The sequence below is a fragment of the Galeopterus variegatus genome, unplaced genomic scaffold (assembly GCF_000696425.1).
Source record: "Galeopterus variegatus unplaced genomic scaffold, G_variegatus-3.0.2 Scaffold700, whole genome shotgun sequence".
Classification (NCBI taxonomy): Eukaryota; Metazoa; Chordata; class Mammalia; order Dermoptera; family Cynocephalidae; genus Galeopterus; species Galeopterus variegatus.
The window spans coordinates 524,681-546,679 of NW_007726811.1; the positions used below are offsets into that span (position 1 = coordinate 524,681).

Consider the following 21,999-nt stretch of genomic DNA (forward strand, 5'->3'; position numbering starts at 1 on the left):
TGGTGAGCTGGTGATCTCTCCAACTGCCTGTGCGGCAAACACTTCCCATGGGGCAAGCCATGCACCAGTCCCTTGCGATGACTCACCAGCCTCTGAGTGGCTCCATTTTTTCAGTTCTTGTGGCTCCTTATTCCTATGTCAGTCCATGGGAACCATATTAGTGGTCTTGCTGGCCTGAGGGCCACCAAGGCCCTCTTTTCCCCTGCCGCCTCCAAGCAACTCCATCTGAAGGGCCCAGATGTGGCTTTTGCCAGCTCCTGCTCTGTGTGCTCAGCAGCTCCAGCCTTAAAGCAGCCATGGCATAAAATAGTGGGTGTAGCCACCAAACCAGGAGCCCCCAAGTCCATGAACACAACAGCTCACCATTTCTCACAGCATTTCCCGCGTGGAGCTGCTTGCTTCTGGTTCCCTCCTGTTAGGAATGATGAACTAGTTGAGTGGTTCATCAAGGAGGGTCCCCAATTGCCACCCACCTGCGTGTAGGGGGAGGGTCCTGGGAGGCGATGAGATGCACTGAACAAATTACACTGGGCAAGGGTTTCATTTAAATGCCTAAGGCAGTGTCGATTGTAGAGTGACCAACTTGTCCTGGGTTGCCTGGGACTGCCCTGGTTTTAAAAGTGAAAGTCTTGTATCCCTGACACCCCCTCAGCTGCAAACAATCAAACAGTTGGTCACCCTGTTTGATTAGCACAACCCTGGATAGCCCCTGAGAGCAGAAAACCCCAATTCCTCTCACCTCCTTGCTCCTTCCAACAGCCTCTCCCTGGGGGCCTCTTTCCTCTGATCTTCTCCCACGTGTCGTGTGCAGGTCATACGGGCCCTCCCTCTCGTGGTCAGGCCTTCCCCACTGACAGAGTCCCCCCACCCTGCTACAGTAGGAACTTAGTGGCTCATGGTGGCCTCCTCACTGTGGCCCCTGCCCCTCCCAAACCCTTCCCCCACTACACACACACACACGGACATGCGAGCAGTCACACACTCACACGTTTACACACACATGCACTCACACACTTACACACACATGTACACATACTCTCACATATTCACATACACACACCCATGTGCTTACACACAAATACATATACACACACTCACACATGCACAAACACACTCTCATCCACACACACATACTCACACACTCATACACACACAGGCACAGCCCATCCCCACTCACTGGCTCTCCCCGCAGGGCACCTCTGCTTCCCCGTAGGCCCAAGGCCTCCCCACTGCCTGAACCTCCCTCCTTCTTAGGGATTAGGGCCCCCACTCCCCATCCCGGCTCACTTGGGCATCAGTACCTGAAGCTGCAACCCCCCTTCCTCCCTCACTAAAGACAAGCTCTTTCCGGTGAAGGTGCTGCCCTCCTGCTCTGTGCCCCCCACCCCAAAAGCCCAGCTGAGTGCCTGGCACAGACCCAGAGCTCAGTGCATGTCTGTGGAATGGAAAAAACCGGCCCTGAAATCACTGCTTCTCCCACCTGCTGGCAAGGACACTCTGACCTCGCTGGGGACTCCTCTCACCAGGGACATCCCGTTTCTCCACTGCCTTCACGAAGTGGATCCCCTTCCCCCCCAGCCTCTTACTGGGGAACCACCTCCTCCAGCACATGCTGCGAAAGGACCAGGTGCTTCCTGCAAGGCTGGGAACTAGCTGCCCACCCCACGATAGGCCTGGCTTTCTGAGTGACACAACTTTTTGGCCTGATCTGGAGGGTGTGGGTGGCTCTCTGGGATGTCACTAGGTGGCAGTAGGTGGCAGTCCATGGGCTTGGTTGGGTCTGGAAGGGGTCGGCTTCTCTACTAGTAGCTTGAGGATCCATGAGCCAGGGTGATTCCCGCTCTGGAGGCCGAGAGGTGTGTGACACGTGCTTCTTCGCCAGCACTGCCCCACGTGCGCGGCTTCTCTACTAGTAGCTTGAGGATCCATGAGCCAGGGTGATTCCCGCTCTGGAGGCCGAAAGGTGTGTGACACGTGCTTCTTCGCCAGCACTGCCCCACGTGCATGCCCTGGGGACGGTAATGTGGGGCACAAAACAAGATGCTGAGAGCCAGCCAGCTTACCATTTTTTTAAAATCAGTAAGTACAGTTGTTTTGCTGGGGCAACTTACTTTAATAAAACTAGTGGATTTACCTCTGATCAAGACAGATGCCAAATTACCTTCTGGGCTGAAGTTTTCATTGTTGTATGTGTTTATTTGTGGGATTTAGACCACGAATTTTCCATTAGGCAATCAATCTTCATCTCTGTTTTACCTGTTCATTTGTCATGGGGTACATACATACAATGGGGTTCGTAATTAATAAAGTCGTTAATAAAAATGTCCTCCTTGGTGCTTGAGGACTCCCTGCCTTGTCAACTGTGAGAGGAAGAAGCAACACATGAAATTAGCTGACGAAGCTAAATTGGGATGTGTTGTGATTGTCACCATAGGCAGAGAACAAAAAGCAGTATATGAAGTTAGAGATGTAATAAGTTAATAAAGCTTTCCCATGGAAAAATACAAGCTACAGCTGGAGAAGAAAGGACGAGGATGATGAAAATTCAGGAAATGGAGAGTCCATGACACAGCACGATTTGGAAAGTGATCCATGGGGAGAGACTGGATGGGTGTGCGATGGGACATGACAGCTAAATCGCAGAGGTCAGCCCCCACCGCTGCCACGGCCCTGCTGCACACCACCAGTCTTCGCGTCCCGTGGCCAGATCGCAGCCCTTCACCGAGCACTTTTTGTGTGTCAGGTACTTAGCACACAGCCATGGAATCCCCCCAAAACCCTGCCAGGCAGGTATTCTCATCCCCATATCCAGCAAGGAAACTGAAGCTCAGAGAAGTTAAGCAGCTTTCCAGGATCACAGAGCTAGAAAGGGGCAACTGGGAATTCATCCCAAGCCAATCTAACTCCAAAATCTTTTTACTTTACATCTGGCCACACTCAGCAAGTGAACATGCAAGGGACAAGGTGACACCTCACTATCCAGTGCCACCGGGGCACTGCAGTGACCTCTGGCTATGGGAAGTTGCACAAGGACCGAGAGAGAGACGACTTGGGTTCTAATCCCAGCTCTGCCTTACACTAGCTGCGTGATTCTAAAAATGTCACTTAACCTCTCTGTGCCAAAGTTCCTTCAACTACCAAATGGAGAAAATAGTACTGTCCACACTGGGATGCTGTGACGATTAAGTGAACATCAGTGTTGACTCTTGGTGAACTGTATGGCTCACTAAATGCATGGTACTATTACTGGTCTTGCGAGCTAACCTGTAAATTGCTGGTAGTTTAGTTGTTTTGATTCTACTCATTCATTACAACCAGCCAATCCTACCTCCTGCATTTGAAATATTTGAAATATTAAACCCTGCTTAGCAAACAGATGATTCGAATATCAGGAGCGAATGGTTAGTCTGCAATGAATGGCTTAGGGTTGTGTTCAGCTGGAGGCAGCCTCCTTAGGATTCTCAAAACCTACTTTATGCCCCTTGTTTTGCAACAAGTAAGCATCCATGGTCTAAGAAAATTTAGTTCTAAGAAAAAAAGGGTGACAGGGGAGTGATGGTTCTAGAACCCGTCCCAAATGAAGAATGGTTGATATGCAAAGCCTGGATAAGAGGAACGTGGGAGTCACCTTCAAATGTTTGAATAAATAGAAGAGACTGCTTTGTTCTAAGTGGCTCCCAGGGTAGAGCTGGAAGGAAGGAAGGGTGGGGTGGAAAGGACGCTGGGATGGTAGTGAGTGAAACCCTCTGTACTTTGCTAGTAAAATAAGGTGAATTGATAGATACTGTATTTTCCAACAACAATTCTCCAACATGACCTGGGTATCCTACGATTCAATTCAATCCTGACACTAATACCTGCAGTTAGAGCAGGCCTCACAGGTTAAGGGGATCAGTCCGAGACTGCCCCCTCTTCAGATGCTGGGAGGGATCCCCAGGCTGCATGTGTGTCTGATTTGCTTACAAATTTGAGGGTTCTCAAACCCCCACTTAAGGTTTGATAATTCATTAGAATGAATCACAGAACTCAGGAAAGCTCTGTACTTATCATTACAGTTCTATTATAAAGGACACCGCTTAGGAACAGCCACATGGAAGAGATGCCTGTGGCAAAGTATGGGAGGTGAAGGGCACAGAGCATCCGTGCCCTGGAAGCTCCCTGAACCATGTTGTTCCAGGGTTTTACATGGAATTTCAATGTGTAGGCACGGGTGATTAGATCACTGGTCACATGACTGAACTCAGTGGTTGAGGGGTGAGGTTGAAGTTTGCAACCCTCTAATCACATGGTTGTACCTCTGTTAACCAGCCCCCATCCTGAAGCCATCTAGCCCCCAACCCCATGACTTACCTCATTAGCATAAGCTCAGGGATGGGGAAAAGGGGCTTGTTATGAATAACAAAAGACACTTCTATCACTCAGGAAATTCCAAGCGTTTTAGGAGCACTGTCTCAGAAACCTGGGACAAAGACCAAACATATTTTTTATTATACCACAGATACACTTTAGCATCCCTTCTGTCACTAACATGCTATATTTAGTGGTTCTGAAACAGATTACAAGATACAGTTCAGCTCAATGTGAGGAAATCCCTCCTAAACTAGAGCTGTTCAGCAATTTAATAGGCTGCTGCCAGAGGTCCGAGCTACCTGGGGGAGGAAGTGATCCAGCTGAGGCTGGATGGCCCCGATCAGGAAGGCCGAGGAGGAAGTCCCCACATCTCCACCCTGGGTGGCATTTGGACCAGGTGCCCACTCATGATGATTGTGAAGACACAGTGTCATGTAATTTACCTTGCTTGATTTCAGAGTCGAGAGACGCTTCCATTCTGGATGAACAGCACCGGCAGGAGGGAAGGCTGGCAGCGTGGGTGGCATGGATATGACAACGAGCTCATGGACATGAGGGGCATCTTCCTGGCCTTTGGACCTGGTAGGCAAGGGAGTGACCAAGTGCTCTTGTCAGCCATCCCCAAGGCAGTCTCCCGAATCAGGGCTAATGGCTCTGAGAAAGGCTGGAGTGATTTCTGTATGAACCCTCTTTATGAGCAGAGCTGAGTAAACCCAGCCGGTCTCCACGAAACATCTTTTACTGGCTTCCTTTCAAATGCTTCTTGGGTTTGGCAAATGTGGCCAAATACTTTTCCTTGTAAATTTTAAATCCTGAGTGCAGTGAAGAAAATGTATTCCACATGTTTGTGATTCATTTTTTATGCAATTCATCAAAATGTTATTTCACAGCTATCTGATGTCCAGGAAAGCTTATCGGACACCAGGTTGCTGACAGCTGTGAGTCTCAAAGTTGATGTGATCGCTTGATGGGGTCTGGCTTGTCCACAGGCCCTTCCTGTCTAGAGCGCCCACCCCTGTGCGGTTCATTCAGTTTAAGGCCCGACCAGAAGCTAGGATGTGTGCAAGGACAGGCTCGGAAATGACCCTGAGACTGACTCTGGGAATGAGCCAGAATGACTAGGGATGTGTTAGCTGAAAACAAGTTTGCTATGTCTTCCTTGATTAAATTAATTCTTAGGGCTGAATGGAGGGGAGATGGAGAAGGCCTGTTTAGTCATTTGATTTAATTGACAGAGCACTGTAAGCTCATACTTTAAAAGTTTACCAAACACTGAAAATCATATTACTATCTGAATACTCCTTCTTTCAAAAAAAAGGGTGGGGAGAGAGCATTCAAGAGCTGTCAACTGTCAGCTGATGGGTTCACGAGCTACTCTTCTTTCTCACTACCGTCTACCCTTCTTTATTTAATACAGTTTTCCCTGATATCTGTGTTCCAAATGCCGCTTTCTGGATGTTGATCAAAATGTTTCAGCCCACGAAAGTCCATGCTTTCCTTTCAAATTGTAGGTTAGACATCACACAAGCTCTGCACTTCTCTTGATGTAGCAAGACCAAAGATGTATGTCAGCTCACCCTTGGCTCTGCCTTGGCTCACTCTACTTCCTACAAAATAGCTGTTAAGAACTATGAGGGGTCAGTTTCTGCCACTTCCATGGGTGCCTCTGGGAGCCTGAGCTTAGGGAACACCTGGATCCAAATCCTTTTGCACAGGGGATCCAAGTTCCCAAGTCCTGAAGTGAGCATCAGAGCCAGTAGCAAGCAGCAAACACTTCTAGAGCACTAACTGGGTTCACGACCTTGTCCGAAGGGAGAGTTCAGAGCATGCCTAAGCATGTTGCCATTAACCAATAATAGTTGTTAGGTACTCCCTGTCAGCCAAGCCCCAGGTCGGACATGCAGCTCAAAAGCTACAGGAATTAGTTTGAGAACTATATTGAGGTCAACATAGATTTGTTTGGAGACATTCCAGGGCCATGGCCTTTATATGGGTGAACATTAGTCAGCACGACTTCCATTCAAAAGCATTGCCTCCTCCTTCCCCAGAAGAGGAAAATAAGATCATGAAATCAAAACAGTCATCTGCTGGAGGAGAGTATATGAGCAAGAGTCTCAGGCATATTTTAAAGAAGAACCAAGTCTAATCCCAAACCAAAGTTTTAAACGAAGTACCCAAAGCTGCATTAACTGAAAGTTAAATTCAGTGGGGAGAGTTTGTCCACTAACAGAGGCCTCCATCATACGCTCCTTTAAAATCGAAATCCCTTGCTCTTTTACAGACAGAAAGATGACTGATGAAAAGTGACTGGGCTAATTGCAAAATGTTTTCAGGCAGATACAGCCTTGAGAGACTCCCGCAAACCATCACGTTTTTGGCTCCAATTCTCATGAAAGATTGAACAGCTTTACACACTGACTGTTTACTCAGAAGAAAATTTAAGAGCGAGGCCTTTAATAGCTATCTAGCTGCACTTTGAGATAAAGGTGCATCCCTCCTGATTAATTGCATGTGCTTCTTGGTTAGGGAGGAAGCTGGGCATCATTGCAGCTTACCAGATACAGCCTTAGAAGTCAGTACATCTGGGCCAGCAAAGAGAAAGGGAAATAATTCTGGGAGATAGCCTCTCTCTGGTTAAACCCAGTTTCTAATTTGAACAACCTAATCTTGCCCTGGAGAACTCCACATTCAAGATAAGACAGCAGGACTGTGATTTAGTGAGCTGCCTGCTAGCTAGAAAGCCTCACTCAGAAAACAGCCCAGGGTGGGCAGGCACAGCCTGAGCCTGCCGAACCTTCTCTCTTTAGGAAACATGTTTTTAATATCTGACAAGTTTTAAACCCATGGGAAAAACTTGGATTCCCAATCCAGGTTCAAAATGCCATCTTGAACTTGTAGAACTTGTCTGGATCCTGCCAAACTGGATCAGGCATTGTTTTGCTATTCAGGAATTTTCTAGAAGCTTTTATTCCAGACAGGATTATCTCTGTATGGGGCCCAAAGTCCTATCCCTGCAGAACAGGAAGCCATGAACTAGATGGGATGGGGGCAAAAAGCCCAGAAAACCAAAAAAACAATTCTTCCTGCTTATGAGCACAGGATTTCATTTTGTATTTTCAATGTAAAAAGATAATCTTTTCTAACACTCTTGTTAGAAGAGCTTGATCTCAATTTTTCCTGTGAAGTGGTAAAGAAGTAGATTTTTGAAAGGCTGGGGAAGGACACCTGGATTTACCACCTCACAAACCTTCCCACACACACACGTGACAAGGACATGGCCATATGTGGGGGGCAGTGTGATTGTCACATCCAGGTCACATGGCAAGTCAGAAGCAGAGAGAAGAGTTGTTCCACATCCCTGGGACAACCTTCTCCATTGGTTTCTCACGCTGCAGCTGCTTCCTCAGATGAGCAATTGTTACCACCACCACCCTCATCTGATAGTATAATTTGCCTTGATATTGAGAGGGGCTGGGATATTGGGGCAGCCCCTTCATTCTCCGCTCCAGGCAGGTTTTGAATTTTTTTTTTTTTTTTGACTAGTTTCTACTCTGAGGTGATGCTGACCCTTATCCTCCCTACTCCTCCCCAAAAGTGAACCCTTCAAAATAATTTATAAGGCATATATTTTCAATCTATAGTTCGCCCTTGCTGGGCATTTATGATACATGTTTATTAATAATAATAGCTACCATTTATTGGGCATATTCAGTGTACCTAGAACTAAGCCATATAAGACATTTCCTGTGCCCATTTCCCGAGGTTACCCAGCTAGTAAGTGGCTGCGGGCTGGTGGTAGAGCCCATGCACCTCTTGACATTGAACTCAATTTCAGTTCTCCAGAGTGAGCAGAACCCATCACTTGAGAAGTTGCAATGGATCTGCTATACTGTGTGGCCGAGTTTTCTGTATGTAACTTTCTTCCAAATTTGTAATTTCACTGTAAATGCAGGAGCAGAATTTAGTGTCAGCACTTCTGGAACATGTTGCTGTGATCATTTGCTTGCTTTTTAAGTAACGTATGTGTGATCATTTTAACAATGCATTAATAAAGATTGTTTTATTAGGTAGAAATGGCTTTACAGCCCCTAAACTATCCATTTCCTTTAAAACTCTTAAATGAACTAAAAGCACACGCACAGGCATTTGTTGATGGATAAAATCTCCTCCCTGAATTCAACTTTAGTGTAGCTTCGGGTATTTTGTTGGCAGTTCTGATTTGGGGCCTAAAAGTGAAGTTGTTTATGCATATTACTAAACTCTTTATATTCACTCCTTAAATGAACAAGTGCTTTGTATTGAGCATCTTATTTGCCTCCTGTGGGAAAAGAGAGGTGCACTCGATTAAAATCCCTCCAACAACTTATAGAGGCACCTCCAGTGCCCACACTTAGTATCCTGTGAATGCCAGCCCTGCCCTTTGCATTCCCGTGTCACCGCTCAAGTTTGGTGCAGGCTCAGGGTAGAGGCCCAGTGCTCTTCTTCATTAGATCTCAGCGCCTTCTTGTGGATCCATCAAGCCAGCACCAGTTTGCTTATTTTCCACATTGCTAAGTTATTTTATCTGTCGGTAAAAGGGTCCCAAGGAATGTCCAATAGAAAACCATTGCCGTATCTGCTAAGCTAGTCAGCACCAAGGAAACTGTATGGTTTCACATTCCATAAAGACCTCAGGATGGCAGGAAAATTAAATAAAACATTCTTGAGTTGCTGTGGGGCCTCTGCAGTAGAAATCGGCACCCTGGTTGTTGGTCTCAGATAGACGTTCTGGAAGCTAAGCATACCGTTTAATTTGGATAAGGGGAGCCCAGCTGACACTCAGTCTTCTGTGACCACACCAGCTCTCCAGTGCTCTGCAGAAATGGAGCAGCATCAGGTGGCCCTGCTGCCCCTCCAGGAAAGCTCTGTGGTCACGAGGGGAGTACACCAAGCCCAAAGAAAGTCTGTTTGCTGACTTGTCTTTTAAAGAAACTCATCTCCAGGAGCCATAGAAAGCTATTTCCTTTCATAACCTAGAACCTTTTAAATACTCTTCCATGTTCACCATCACTTGGGCACAGCCCACTAAGGGAGGTGATTTTCTGATCCCAAAGTCACTTCGAGCCTGAGTATAGTCCTTTGTATTGTGATTCAGCCGCTTTCTGCTCTCTCTCTGGGTGAGTGACATGACAGCCTGTTCCTGTGCCTTTGCCTTTCAGATTTCAAATGCAACTTCAGAGCCGCTCCCATCAGGTCAGTGGATGTCTACAACATCATGTGCAATGTGGCAGGCATCACCCCGCTGCCCAACAATGGGTCCTGGTCCCGGGTGCTGTGCATGCTGAAGGGCCAGGCCAGCGTGGCACCGACCATCCAGCTTGGCCGCTGCGCTCTGGCTTTGACCCTCCTCCTACTGTTCGCGTAACTGGTCCCGTTGCTCGTCCCCAAACACTGTCAGCAACGCGCGCCTCCAAAGTGGAATGATTTTCACGTTCTGTGTGAATAACAGCTTCATTAACACAATCAAGGCCATAAAAATTGAAAACCTATTATTCTTGGATGATTCTATACATAAAAATCCTTACTTCTAAAAAAGAAAAAAAAAAAAATCCAAACTTTGTTTTTCCTGAAAGTAGGAAAATCCTAGCTTTTTATTTGTTTGGCTAAATGTAATTTTCTCCTTTATTTCTCATACAGTTACTCAGGATGAACTATCTGAGCAGGGGCCTGGCCCTGCAGCAACCAACCTTTGGGTGGCTCTTGCATGGTTGTCCTGGGCCCCTCTCTGTCCTGCCTTGCACAAAGTAGCCCCTGAGTCTGTGCCCTGTTCACACCCAGGAGTCATCCTTGGGGTCTGTGGCCACAATCCTGTACTTTTCTTTCCATCCCAGAAAAGAGGATGTCTACATGAAAGCAATAGCTGCTGTCTGTTTCTGACCTAGCTTGTGGAGTTTTCTCCTCTTATATAAAGTCCCAGAAAAGATGTATCTTAGCAAGAATCACCTATCAGCCCTCCAAAAATCACTAAGAATTGGAGAACTCAAAGAACATGAAAAACATGGGTTCCCTTCCAAATATGAGTGAACAAAAATTTCTCCCTTGTCTTGAGGAGTGGAAAAGCTTACAAAGGATAGGGTTTCTGTGAGAACTTAGCATAAACCGTATATCCTGTATGCACATAGCAGGCCTTGGTTGTTGATGGATTGATGGATCGTCTGCCTGCACGTCTATCTGTGTGAAGGCTGCCTTGGACATTGCTGCACTTTGGCACCCAATATAAGGTGTAGACTATCATAATACCTGACATGTCATTACAAGTTAGGAAGGGGATGTCTTACTGAAGAGAATGTGGACACATCAGCAGAGATGTCAGTTCATTGCTTGGGATGGTGATATATTAAGCGTAAGTTTTATGCACGTAGTCCTGAAGCAATGCTTACTTAACAACAACAAAGGGAATCCTTGAGTGACACAGAATTCCAAAGAAAATGGTGGAGGCCTGGGAATGGAGAGAGCATGACAGAGCCAGGTCCCAGTCCCTGACCAACTAGCCATTTAATTAGGAAACAGTTTGGTCTCCATCAGAGACCTAAGTTCCTTAGAAACTCCCGAGAAGAGTTACTGAGCCTGAGTTGAAATATGTTTAATTTAGTCACCTAAGTTTGCTGTAGGAGATCTTGAAGAATGAAGGATAACTGCATTTTTAAATGATTAGTCATATATATACACATGGATCCCATTATTGCAATAAAAATGAGTTTGTGCTAAATAAAGCACATCTGCAAGTGAAACTTGTCAGGAAAGGACAACATATCAGGTCTTCTTAGGACGGTGAAGCCCTTATATGGTGTTTACCTTGAAATATGAATTTCAACGTTCACCCTGATTCAAGAAGTCTGGGAGCCATCTCTGTGCCATGAAGCACGAGAGCAAAGGACCACTGCTTAAAAATACCGAATTTGTCTTCATGAAGGATTTCTAAGGATTTATGTAATGTGTTTAAGGCTTCCAGCAAACCATCAAATCAACTGGAAAGAAAGCAAATCAGCCTTTGTTATCTGGCTGAAAGCAAATTCGTACTTCAATGGCAGTAGTTGTTGAAATAGCCATTGTTAAAATTTTCTTTCTCCTTAAAGGATGGTGTTCTAATGAATTCAGAGGAGCCCACTTTCCTCCCGTGCGAAAGAAGGATCCCTGAGACATACACAAGAGATTAAATTAAGTGTGGATCCTCAATATCGAGAGGAGAATAAACATGTGCACAGGTTTACATATTTCTTGCTCTTCCCTACTTTTTTTCTCCTTCACTCATCTTTAAAATCTTCAAATTACATAATAAAATTTCAGATATTTGTCTGACAAAGTGTAATTACTCAATAAATAGTGTTGAATAAATAAATGAGACTCAGACACAAGAGGAATCATGAATACCAGTAAATAATAAAGAAAATTCAGACACCAAATGGGGAGAACACACTTTTTGCCAAAATACTGCATACATTTTGATGGCTTCATTATCTGGCTAACATTTTTTTTTTCCTTTTATTTTTGTTTTAAAGTTGCATTATTTTCTCTCAAGAAAATTCTACTCTCTGTAAATGTATTTCATTTTATATGAGTAAAATCTGCTAGAAATATGTATAGACATCTTTTCTCCTGGATATTTTACAACTTTGCTGCTAATTCCAGGAGGAAGATAATTGGGTTGACTACGAAGGATAAATGGAAAGAAGGATCCTTAAGTCAAAGATGAGATGAATGGCCTTTCCCTGTCCATATGCCTAATCTCCAGAATCCAGTTCAATCAAGTGCTGAAGACCTAAGCAGAAACCATAATAGGACCAGGGAGTTCTTTGTAGCCTAGAAGAGTCCTGAATTATAAAGTCCCAGCTCTCTTTTCCTTTCAAGGGACTTTGGAAATCCACTCAAATCTGAGTTCAGCCATAGAGTATAATTTGCAACCTTTCTGGGCTTTTAAACATCATCTGACTGACCTCCAGAGATGCAGGTTCAGAGGATCTGGGGTAGAGCCTCAGACAACACTTCCAAGTCATACTCATCTAAGCTTTGGGTTTTTCCTAAGGAGAGATGCGTTCTGATTTGATCCTGGTAGATCTGAAAGCTATTTTATAATTAGCCAGTTTCTCCAGGGGCCTTTAGGATGACATTGGCTACTAACCCCAGCTAGGTCAAGCTTCCAGCTCTCCTAAACCAAAGTATATCTGTAAGCTCCACTGGTGGGAGGAGGAACCAAAAAACAAACTTGGCTTCTCCACACCCCACTCCTTGTGGCTCTGCTTCCCAACTGGGCCACTGGACAACTCAGACATGGTTCAAGACACACAGCTATTTTATGAATTTTCTAAGAAAGTGTTTTGCATTTCTGTAAATATCAAGGGATTTCCAAATATGATTGTGTGTTTTATCTTTTTAAGCAATTTTGGATAGACCAAGTCAGCTACTGTAAACTACTTGCTAGAATAAAGAGAAAAGGCAGAATTGACAGACTGGTTATAAAACATTTGAAACTTGGTCTCAGGTATGTGCTATGGAAAATATACTTATATGTTGCTTTGGAATCATAAAATAGCATCTAGTACTATGCCTCAAATGTTTAATAAATGTCCCATAAATATGTGTTGAATGAAAGAAATAATAAATGTCATGAAGGAGACGTGCTTAAACTTTAGATATTCTCCATTTTTCTGTAGTTCTTCAAATTAAACAGACTTTCCACTTTGGGCTTTCTATCTTTTCTTGTTACTCAGCTGACAATATAGTTATATTTTATCTCATGCACTAAACATATTCTATCCCAGGATTATAAATTAGACTTTATAAAGAAAGAAAGGAAGGAGAGAAGGAAAAAAGGAAGGAAGGGAGAAAGGAAGGGGATTAGATTTTAAATATACTAAGCATATTACTTTTTAAAAACATAGCAGTTTCATTGAGATTGAATTCACATGCCATACAATTCATCCATTTAAAGTGTACAGTTCAGGCCGGCCCATGGCTCACTTGGTAGAGTGCAGTGCTGATAACACCAAGGCTACGGGTTTGGATCCTATATAGGGATGGCTGGTTTGCTCACTGGCTGAGCGCGGTGCTGACAACACCAAGCCAAGGGTTGAGATCCCCTTACCGGTCATCTTTAAAAAAAAAAAAATAAATAAAAATTAAAAAAATAAAGTGTACAGTTCAATAGCTTTTACTATATTCACAGAACTGTGCAACCATCACACAATCGAATTTTAGAACATTTTTATCACCTCAAAAAGAAGCTCCATGCCCATTAGTACATTAGCAGTCACTCCCCATGTCCCCCCCCCACCATCCCAAGCAACCACTAAACTGCTTTCTGGCTCTATAGATTTGCTTTTTCTGATATTTCATAATAATGGAATAACACAATGTGTTGTCCTTTGTAGATGGCTTCTTCTACTAAGCGTAATGTTTTCAAGCATGAACCAGTTCTTCATTCCTTTTATTTACAAGTAATATTCCATCGCATGAGTGTACTGCATTTTATTATCCATTTGTCCATTGATAGACATTTGGTTTTTCCCATTTTTTGATATTAAAAATAATGCTGCTCTGAGCATTCATGTGCACATTTCTGTGGACATATGTTTCAATTTCTCTTGGGAATATACCTAGGAGCGGAGTTTCTGGGTCATATGGTAACTCGTAAGCTTTTGAGGAACTACTGAGACTATTTTCCAGATTGGTTGACCCCATTTGCATTTCCGCCAACAGTGTCCAAGGGTTCCAAGTTCCCTACATCCTTGTCAACACTTACTATTATCTGTCTTTCTCAACGATAGCTATCCTAGGGAGTGTAAAGTGGTATCTCATCTTGGCATTGTTTGTATTTCTCTAATGAAAAAATCATGTTGAGCATCTTTTTATGTGCCAATTATTGGCCATTTGTCTATTTCTGTTGGAGAAACATCTATTCAAATCCTTTGCCCATTTTTAATTGGGTTATTTGTCTTTTTGTTGAGTTGTAAGCATTCTTTATACATTCTGGATACAAGTCTCTTATCAGATATGTGATTTGCAACCATTTTCTCCCATTCAATGAGTTTTCTTTTTACTTTCTTGATGGCATCCTTTGAGGCACAAAGTTTTTAATTTTTAATGAAGTCCAACTTACCTATTTTTTTCTTCTGTCAGTTGTGCATTATGTTTCATATCTAAGAAGCCTTTGCCTAATCCAAGATCATGAAGATTTACTCCTGTAATTTCTTCCAAGAGTGTTTAACTCTTACATTTAGGTCTGTGATCTATTTTGAGTTAATTGTGTATGGTGTGAGGAAAGGATACAATTCATTCTTCTCCATGTGGATATCCAGTTGTCCCAGCACTATTTCTTACAAAGCATATTTGCTTTTTTAGAGAAATTTTAAAATAATTTGGCTAAACAAAAGCACTTATTTTTTAAAAAGGTCCAAATCACTTCAGAAATTTGAATTTTTGTACTTCTGTTTACACAATAGTGGATATGCATCACTTAAATAAGTGTCCCGTAAATTCAAGGAGAAATGTCTTCTACAGAAGGTGGACACTAAAGCTCACATCCATTGGAAGCATCTACAGAGTACCATTAGGAGCCTGCGCCATCTTCTAGCTGTGCCTGTGCTGAGGCCCCATTTCAACTGTGATCCCTGTGAAAGCCTGAATCAGTCTCTATCCAACTTTACCACTCAAATTTTCCCTGTCTCTCCCAGAATGCCCTTATGGCTTCACCCTAGGAACCAGTAACAGCCTCACCTGCCCCTTCTTACCAGTACCTCAACCAGAAGCTCCACCTTATTATCATTATACCATGACCTTCCACCAGGGTTCCTTGAGATCGTTACAGTTCCAGCTCATTCTCCTCTCTTCCACCCAAGGGAATTTCCAAGATGCAAGTCAGACCAGGCCATTCCCTTGCTCTGAACCCTTCAGTAACTTTCCATTCATTTAATTTAACACTTTTAGCATTGTTTACCAGGCCTGGTGTGGATCCATCTGCCTGCTGAATGAGTGAATGACTGAATTTTATTTGCATCTTACTATATTTTCATCCCATTTTTATCCACCCCTCACCACACCCCACCTCCACTTTTTGAAGTTCCTATTTCACTATTCTAATATAACCTCTAGGCTTCTTATCTAACCACATTTTTCTTTATTCACTTTTGTTTCCTTTTAGCACTGAGAAATGCTGTACCTCGCAATTCTTTATTTCTATTTTCTTGCACACATACATATTTTATTTAGCATGAGTTTGTCTTGCATGCTAAATATGCAAACAATTACATTTTCCTTCTCTGTCTCATTAGATTATAGTTTTCTTCAAGGCAGAAAGCTAGCTTTCCTTCTCTTCTTTTCTTTCTTTTTTTCTTTCTTTCTCTCTCTCATTTTAGAATGTCAGGGTTTGAGGGACCTTAATAATTGACATCCCTGCACCCTAACTAATTTTGGAACTCATTGAGGTAGACAGAGGGTTTGGCAGATGGAGAATGAAACATCACCCTTACTACAATAAAGCTTGAAAATATGACTTATCATGCCACTCTGAATTACAGACTTACTCACGAAAGCCCTGCACCTGTAAGACTCAGAGCATTAAGGAGCAGAAAGTACCATGAGCTTCATGTGCACCGGTGGTCCCTCAGAGAGCAGGGGAGGGGAAGAGGCTCCTTTCCAAACTCGCCAATAAGATAAGTTACTTCTCCTGCTCTGAGGAGACATGGGTATGGGGAGCAGAAAAAGGCCAGAGTTGGGACTGTAGCAAATGTTCCTGCAAATGGAAAGAAGCACCGGGAGTGAGAACAGATGCTCACCCATCACACGGAGCGTCTTTAGTCCTGGGAATATGACCTCAGTACATATTCTTGAGAGTAGCAGAGAGTGCAAGATCCAGAAGCTGTTTCTGTCACTGTGGGACATACTATTAAGTGACTAGCGAAGGCAAGGCCTACACTAGACTAGGCAGCCACGCAAAACTGACAGAAGTGGAAAATGACAACAGTTTGCAGATGAACCACAGGTCCGCACTGGGGAACAGCGATGTGGCCATAATGCTGTCATGCCATAACATCACAGTCTTTACAAAGGCAAGGGTTGCAGCTGGACACAGGGGATAGCTGGGGGTCTGGATTTGATTGGTTAAATTCGCTGGGCATCTCCATTTCTCAGATCACAATATTCCAAATTAAATAGAGTAAAACATTTTATAGAGGACTTTCGGACACCTCACATACATCCTGATTCTTCTGTGGTCTTTGGCAAGAAGTTTATGTTGGCCACTGATTGTACTTTGCCATGATTCCTGAACTTCTGTTCACTGGCCATAAATTTCTTTGATGCATTTTCAAGTCTCAGAATTAAGGATTTAAGAAATGGTATACAAAACAATGTAAATCTCATACAGATTAATACAAAATAATATGAAACCACTTTTGATAGCTTGGGGAAAAAATCTAGTCATTTTTTCATAGTTGCCTGAAGTCTAGAACCCCAGCCTAGGAATTATTAAAGGGGCAGAGTCTGTGCACAGCATGAGTAGGAGACACCAACCTATAGTATATCGGGCCATAGCCTGAGATGATAGCTGCTCATTTTGTTGAATATTAAACTTTACCTGCAGGTTATGATGTCTCAAAATCCTAACACATATGGTGGGGTGACAGTTGAGAAACTGGATAGAATTTTTTATTATAATCATAACATTAGCAGCAGTGTTTGTAATTCATGTGTAGGAACCATGATCCTCAGGAGTCCCTCCTCAGTTCTCATATATACATCAAGCGAAAAGCTATAGAGGAATGGAGAGTCACTCTCGGTTATTTGGGGGTTATGCCAGGCAACTATATTTATAAACTTCGTCTTTCGTTGTTGGGGAATACTCCAAGGTTGCTGGGCCTGGCACAGCATCTGGCTTGCTGTCATTGTCTGAGACCTTTCTACAGAAACACTTGGCCTGGCTGGAGGGGCTGCCTATAGGCCAGTTCACAGGTGTCAGCTGTCCCGGGGCTCTGTCAAACAGAGGCTGCTTGTTACACATTCTCAGTATTGCCAAAGGGGAGACAAGTTGTTCAGAATCCAAGGACTGAAACCGAAGGCAGGAGCCAGGAAGGGGGGCAAATGGCATGTCAGCCAGAAGACCCAGGGGAACAAGGGCATGATGGTAAGCCAGAGGCCACACAGAGAGGGTGGGGAAACAGAGGAAGGCACAGAGACACAGCAGCTCTGGAGTTAATCCCCTGAATGCTGAACACCTGCTGGGGTGCTTCTTTTCTGCACCACCCAGTGTGCTCACTGCACCAGGATAAGCATTTAGGGAGCATCACTCTCACGGTCCCAGTGGTCACTAGGAGCACTCAAGAGGGCTCAGTGTGGCCTGATCCACAGCCACCGTACTCTCGCCATGGACTTCAGGCAGCTCACCTCACTTTGCCCTTCCCTCAGACCCTCTCCCTGCTGGCTGCCCTTGGCCCCTGGGGTGCTCAGATGCAGGATACTCCACACTTGGTTCCACATCCCCTGGGGTGCTCAGATGCAGGATACTCCACACTGGGTTCCACACTTTTACCAGGAGCCCTTGTAAATAAGGCCTAATTCTATAAAATGATGTTTTCCCAGTCATTGCATCTTAGTTTAAACTCTTGGCAAAGTAATGATTAATTTTCTTTCCTCTTAAAACTTTTTTGAATCATGTAATTGCCAGAGGAGTTTATTACACTCTCCAAAAGTTCAAAGCACAATAATTTTACTTGATCAGAGCAGAGTCTTGGTCTGGCTTGTTCACCTCTTCAGATCCAGATCCTGACAGAGTGTCAGGCACATAGGAGGCCTCAGACATGGAAGAATGGATGGATCTAAGTTTTACAAATAAAGAGTGCTGGCTATGTCATATGATTATTTGAAGCTCTGGAGCTGCCTCTGGGACCATCTGTCCCATGTGGAAGGAGTCCCTTCAGAGAAGATTCAGACTGGTAGGGACAGAGAATAGCACACACAATACCCTTCATTGTGGGTTAAATTGTGTTCCCCCAAAAGATATGTTTAGCTTCTTACCCTGGCGAGGTAAAAATGTGAATGTGAGTTTATTTGGAAATAGGGTCTTTGCAGATATAATCAAGTTAAGATGAGGTCGTATTGGATTAAGTCACATTGGATTAGGCCCTAACCCCATGACTGGTGTCCTCATAAGAAGAAAGAAAGTTGGACTCAGAGATAGAGAGAAGGCAACGAGGTGACAGAGGCAGAGACTGGAGCAGGGGCCACGGCAAACCAAGGAGCACCAGGGATCGACAGGATCCACCAGAAGCTGGAAGAGACAAGGAAGGCTCGCCCCCAGGGCTTTCAGAGGGACCATGGCCTGCCAACACCTTGATTTCCGACTGCTGGCCTCCAGAGCTGTGAGGAGGGGATTTCTGTTGTTTACAGGAGACAAACACACACTTCACAGTCCAGCTCATCAGAGATTTCCTGAGCTCCTCCTCACACCAGGTACTATGCTACGTTCTGGGGGTACACAGAAGAGAAATAAATACGTTACTGTCCTCACAGAACTTTCTCCATAATCATTTCATTCTTTCATTTTTTAGCAGAATTGAATTTGCATTTCTGTGTGAATGTTCAGGTTGATACAGGTAATGCACGGAGAGAATTTCAGAGAAAAACAAGAGTAAATGCAATGAAAAAAGCATCGGCCTTGAGGCAGAGGGGCTGGTGGCAGGAAGCTCAGCCACCTGTGCTTCTGATGGTGTCCTCGTCCCTGGCCTCCTTTGGGATCTTTCTCTTGCCATTTGAGGTCCCCCTCCGGTCTATTCTTTGTGTTGCCTTTATAATCACCTTTCAGCAAAATCAAAGACGATCTTGTTAATAACTTCTTAAAAACCACTCTTGTCTCTCTCATTCCTATAGAATTAAATTCTAGATTCTGCCCCCGACCCATTTCTGGTCTGATTTTCCCCTGTATCTCTTGATGGTCCATCTGTCCAGCAAACTTGTATTTATCCTTCATACCTGAGATTCTCTGTAATGCCTTTGTGCTTTCATATTCTTTTTATTGTTTTGTTTATTACAAAACCAGTCACATTGTATTGTAATAATTTATAATAGTTTACAATAATTTACAATAACTTCCTCCAAGCTAAAAAGAATTCTGGGACAGTGTCTTTTCACTTTTGGGGTCCCCCTCAGTTTCCACCAAAGTCTGCCACAAAATAGTTGATAACTGTCTGTTGAATAAACGCATGAATGGTTGAATGGATAAATAAAGTGAAAAGGTTGGAATGTCCTGGTCAGAAGATCTCCTGAGTTTGGACAGAGCTTCTCATAGTAGCGAGGAATTGGAAAAGCCAGATGCAGAAAATGTTTTGCACAAAGGAGCAGATCTGAGGAATGACTGGCTGCAGGACTAGGAATCCAGAGGGCAGAGACTGCTTTTCCTGCATTTCAGCAGCCCCCCTCTTCAGTCATGCACAGGGGAAGAGAAGCAATGGGAGAAAGGAAGAAAAGGTAGAGCAGCTCTGTTTTCACCATGTTTAACTGACTTTTCAATAAGACTCTGGTACAAGCTTACGCTGTCATTTTCTCTCTGCCTTAGAAGAGGTGACGGAAAGGAGCTCAGAGTCCTGAACACCTAAGACTTAGCACATGGAGCAGGAGGCAGAATCCCAGTCACCATTCCATTCTTCCTATGCCTTCAGAGCCCATTTGCCTTTGGTTACCTTTCAGCAGCGAGGGAAAGGGGCATGGCCTTGTGTGCACCTCTCCCCTGCCCCCTGCCATTCTGCCGGTCAGGGAGGTCTGGCTCAGGGTGACGCCAGTGGGAAGAGCAGGGAGTGACCCTCCAGCTGTGCTAGAAGGAGGTGCTGCTCAGGGCACCTCCCCCAGCCCCCGCAGTGAGAGAGGAGCGGGGCTGTGGGTCCAGGAAAAAGAAGACCAGGAAGCCCTTCTGCAGCCTTTAAACTAAAGTGGCAAAAGGAATTCTGGAAGCTCATTATAGTCCAGCCTATTTCAACAGAATAAGAGGGGTTTAGAGACAAAGCACCAATGAGTAATACACAGTATTGCCCTGTAAGATCTTGGAATCTGCATGTAGTGGGAGGTGGCTTGTGGAGGGTTTGGATATTCCAGAATCCAGCCCACTCTCTGCATTTGAAACCCTAAAACTAGCACCTACCTGGTGCCTGGTATTATTATAAAATGCATTTTACACACAGTATCTCCTATTCATCACAGACAACCAAGAAGCCTAGAGATGAAATGACTTGCCCAAGGTCACACAGCTAGGAAAGAGAGACCCAGGCCACTTGGCTCTAGGTGTGAATGCAAGCATCACAGCACAAGCTTCACCTGCCCCAGCCTCACCAATCTCCACAGCACTCCTGCAAGCTGCCTCCCATATAAACATGCAACATATATATACAGATATGTTGGAACTTAATACCCAATATGATAGTATTAAGAAGTGGGGCCTTTGAGGGCAGATTAAGGCATGAAGGCTCCATCCTCATGAATGGATGAGTGCCCTTACAAAGGAGGCTAGAGACAGCTCTCTTGCCCTCTTCTGCCATGTGAGAGCACATAGAAAGTACCGTCTATGAGAAACAGATCTTCCCCAGACACTGCATCTGTTGGTACCTTGATTTTGGACCTCCCAGCCTCCAGGACTGGGAGCAATACATTTCTATTGTTTATAAATTACCCAGTCTAAGGTATTTTGTTACAGCAGCCCAAACGGACTAAGACAAGAAATCAAAGCAGGGACTTGCTTTGCAACAGCTTCAGTCACAGCCTTAACACCCCCTAAACTGTCACTCCATGGTCCACACTACTTCTGGATGACACCAGCCCTCCTCACATGGCCTCTATAAGCTCCCAAAGAAGAGTACTGTTTATCCATGGCATTGTGTAATAACTGTAACAAATTAGAATTTTTGAACTTGAGTCACTGGTTCTCAAAAGTGGTTGTCCAAAATTACCTAAGGAAATTACCTAAAAGTACTGACTTGATTGGAGATTCTGACTTGAATGGTCTGATGGGGGCCCAGGTGTTGATATATTTCTTTTAATCTTCCCAGGTGATGGTAATGTTCAACCACGAATGAAAAACACTCAAGAGGAAGACAAAATTTAATAAAAGAAGAAAATATTTGTAGAAATTAGCTCCTTTTAAGAATCATAAGGGAGGATTTATGGTTTACATAATTTTAATATTAGAATTTGTGTAGATTAAGAAATTCGTTGTATTCTGCTGTTGCAAAAAATATATCCGATGCAGTATGCTGGAAGTTCATTAGTACTTTATAATACCAAAGCAACAAAAACCAGCTAGAAAATCATTTCCATTTTGGAACAGACCACACTGAAGATGAACACCCTCCCAAGAGTGAAGCATAAGTTACTTAGAGCCCTCCTATGTATTGTTTGTAACTAATCCTAGTCAGAAACATCTACTGGCCAAACAGGAAACAGCTCCATTGCTGTAGAGAGAAAAAAATATTTAGGAGACTGAGGCTAGAAATGCAAAAGGCCTTGTTCTGGGCCACAAGATATGAAATTTGGCAGGGGATGAAATTTTATTTGCTTTGGAAAAAATTGTCCCACCTAGCTTTTTTTTTTTTTTTTTTTTTTTTTGAACTAGTATTTTTGTTTCTTTTTTTTTTC

General features: G+C 43.9%; 1 protein-coding gene across 1 annotated transcript in view; it reads left to right on the plus strand.

The window, feature by feature from the left end:
• Positions 1 to 13,071, plus strand: part of ENPP6 (ectonucleotide pyrophosphatase/phosphodiesterase 6) — a 132,133-nt gene extending 119,062 nt beyond the window's left edge. Inside the window, exons 7-8 of the mRNA XM_008571538.1 lie at positions 4,809 to 4,932; positions 9,549 to 13,071. Coding sequence (XP_008569760.1) covers positions 4,809 to 4,932; positions 9,549 to 9,754 — 330 coding nt within the window. The 3' untranslated portion in view covers positions 9,755 to 13,071. The remainder of the gene's footprint in view (positions 1 to 4,808; positions 4,933 to 9,548) is intronic.
• Positions 13,072 to 21,999: the final 8,928 nt, after the last annotated feature.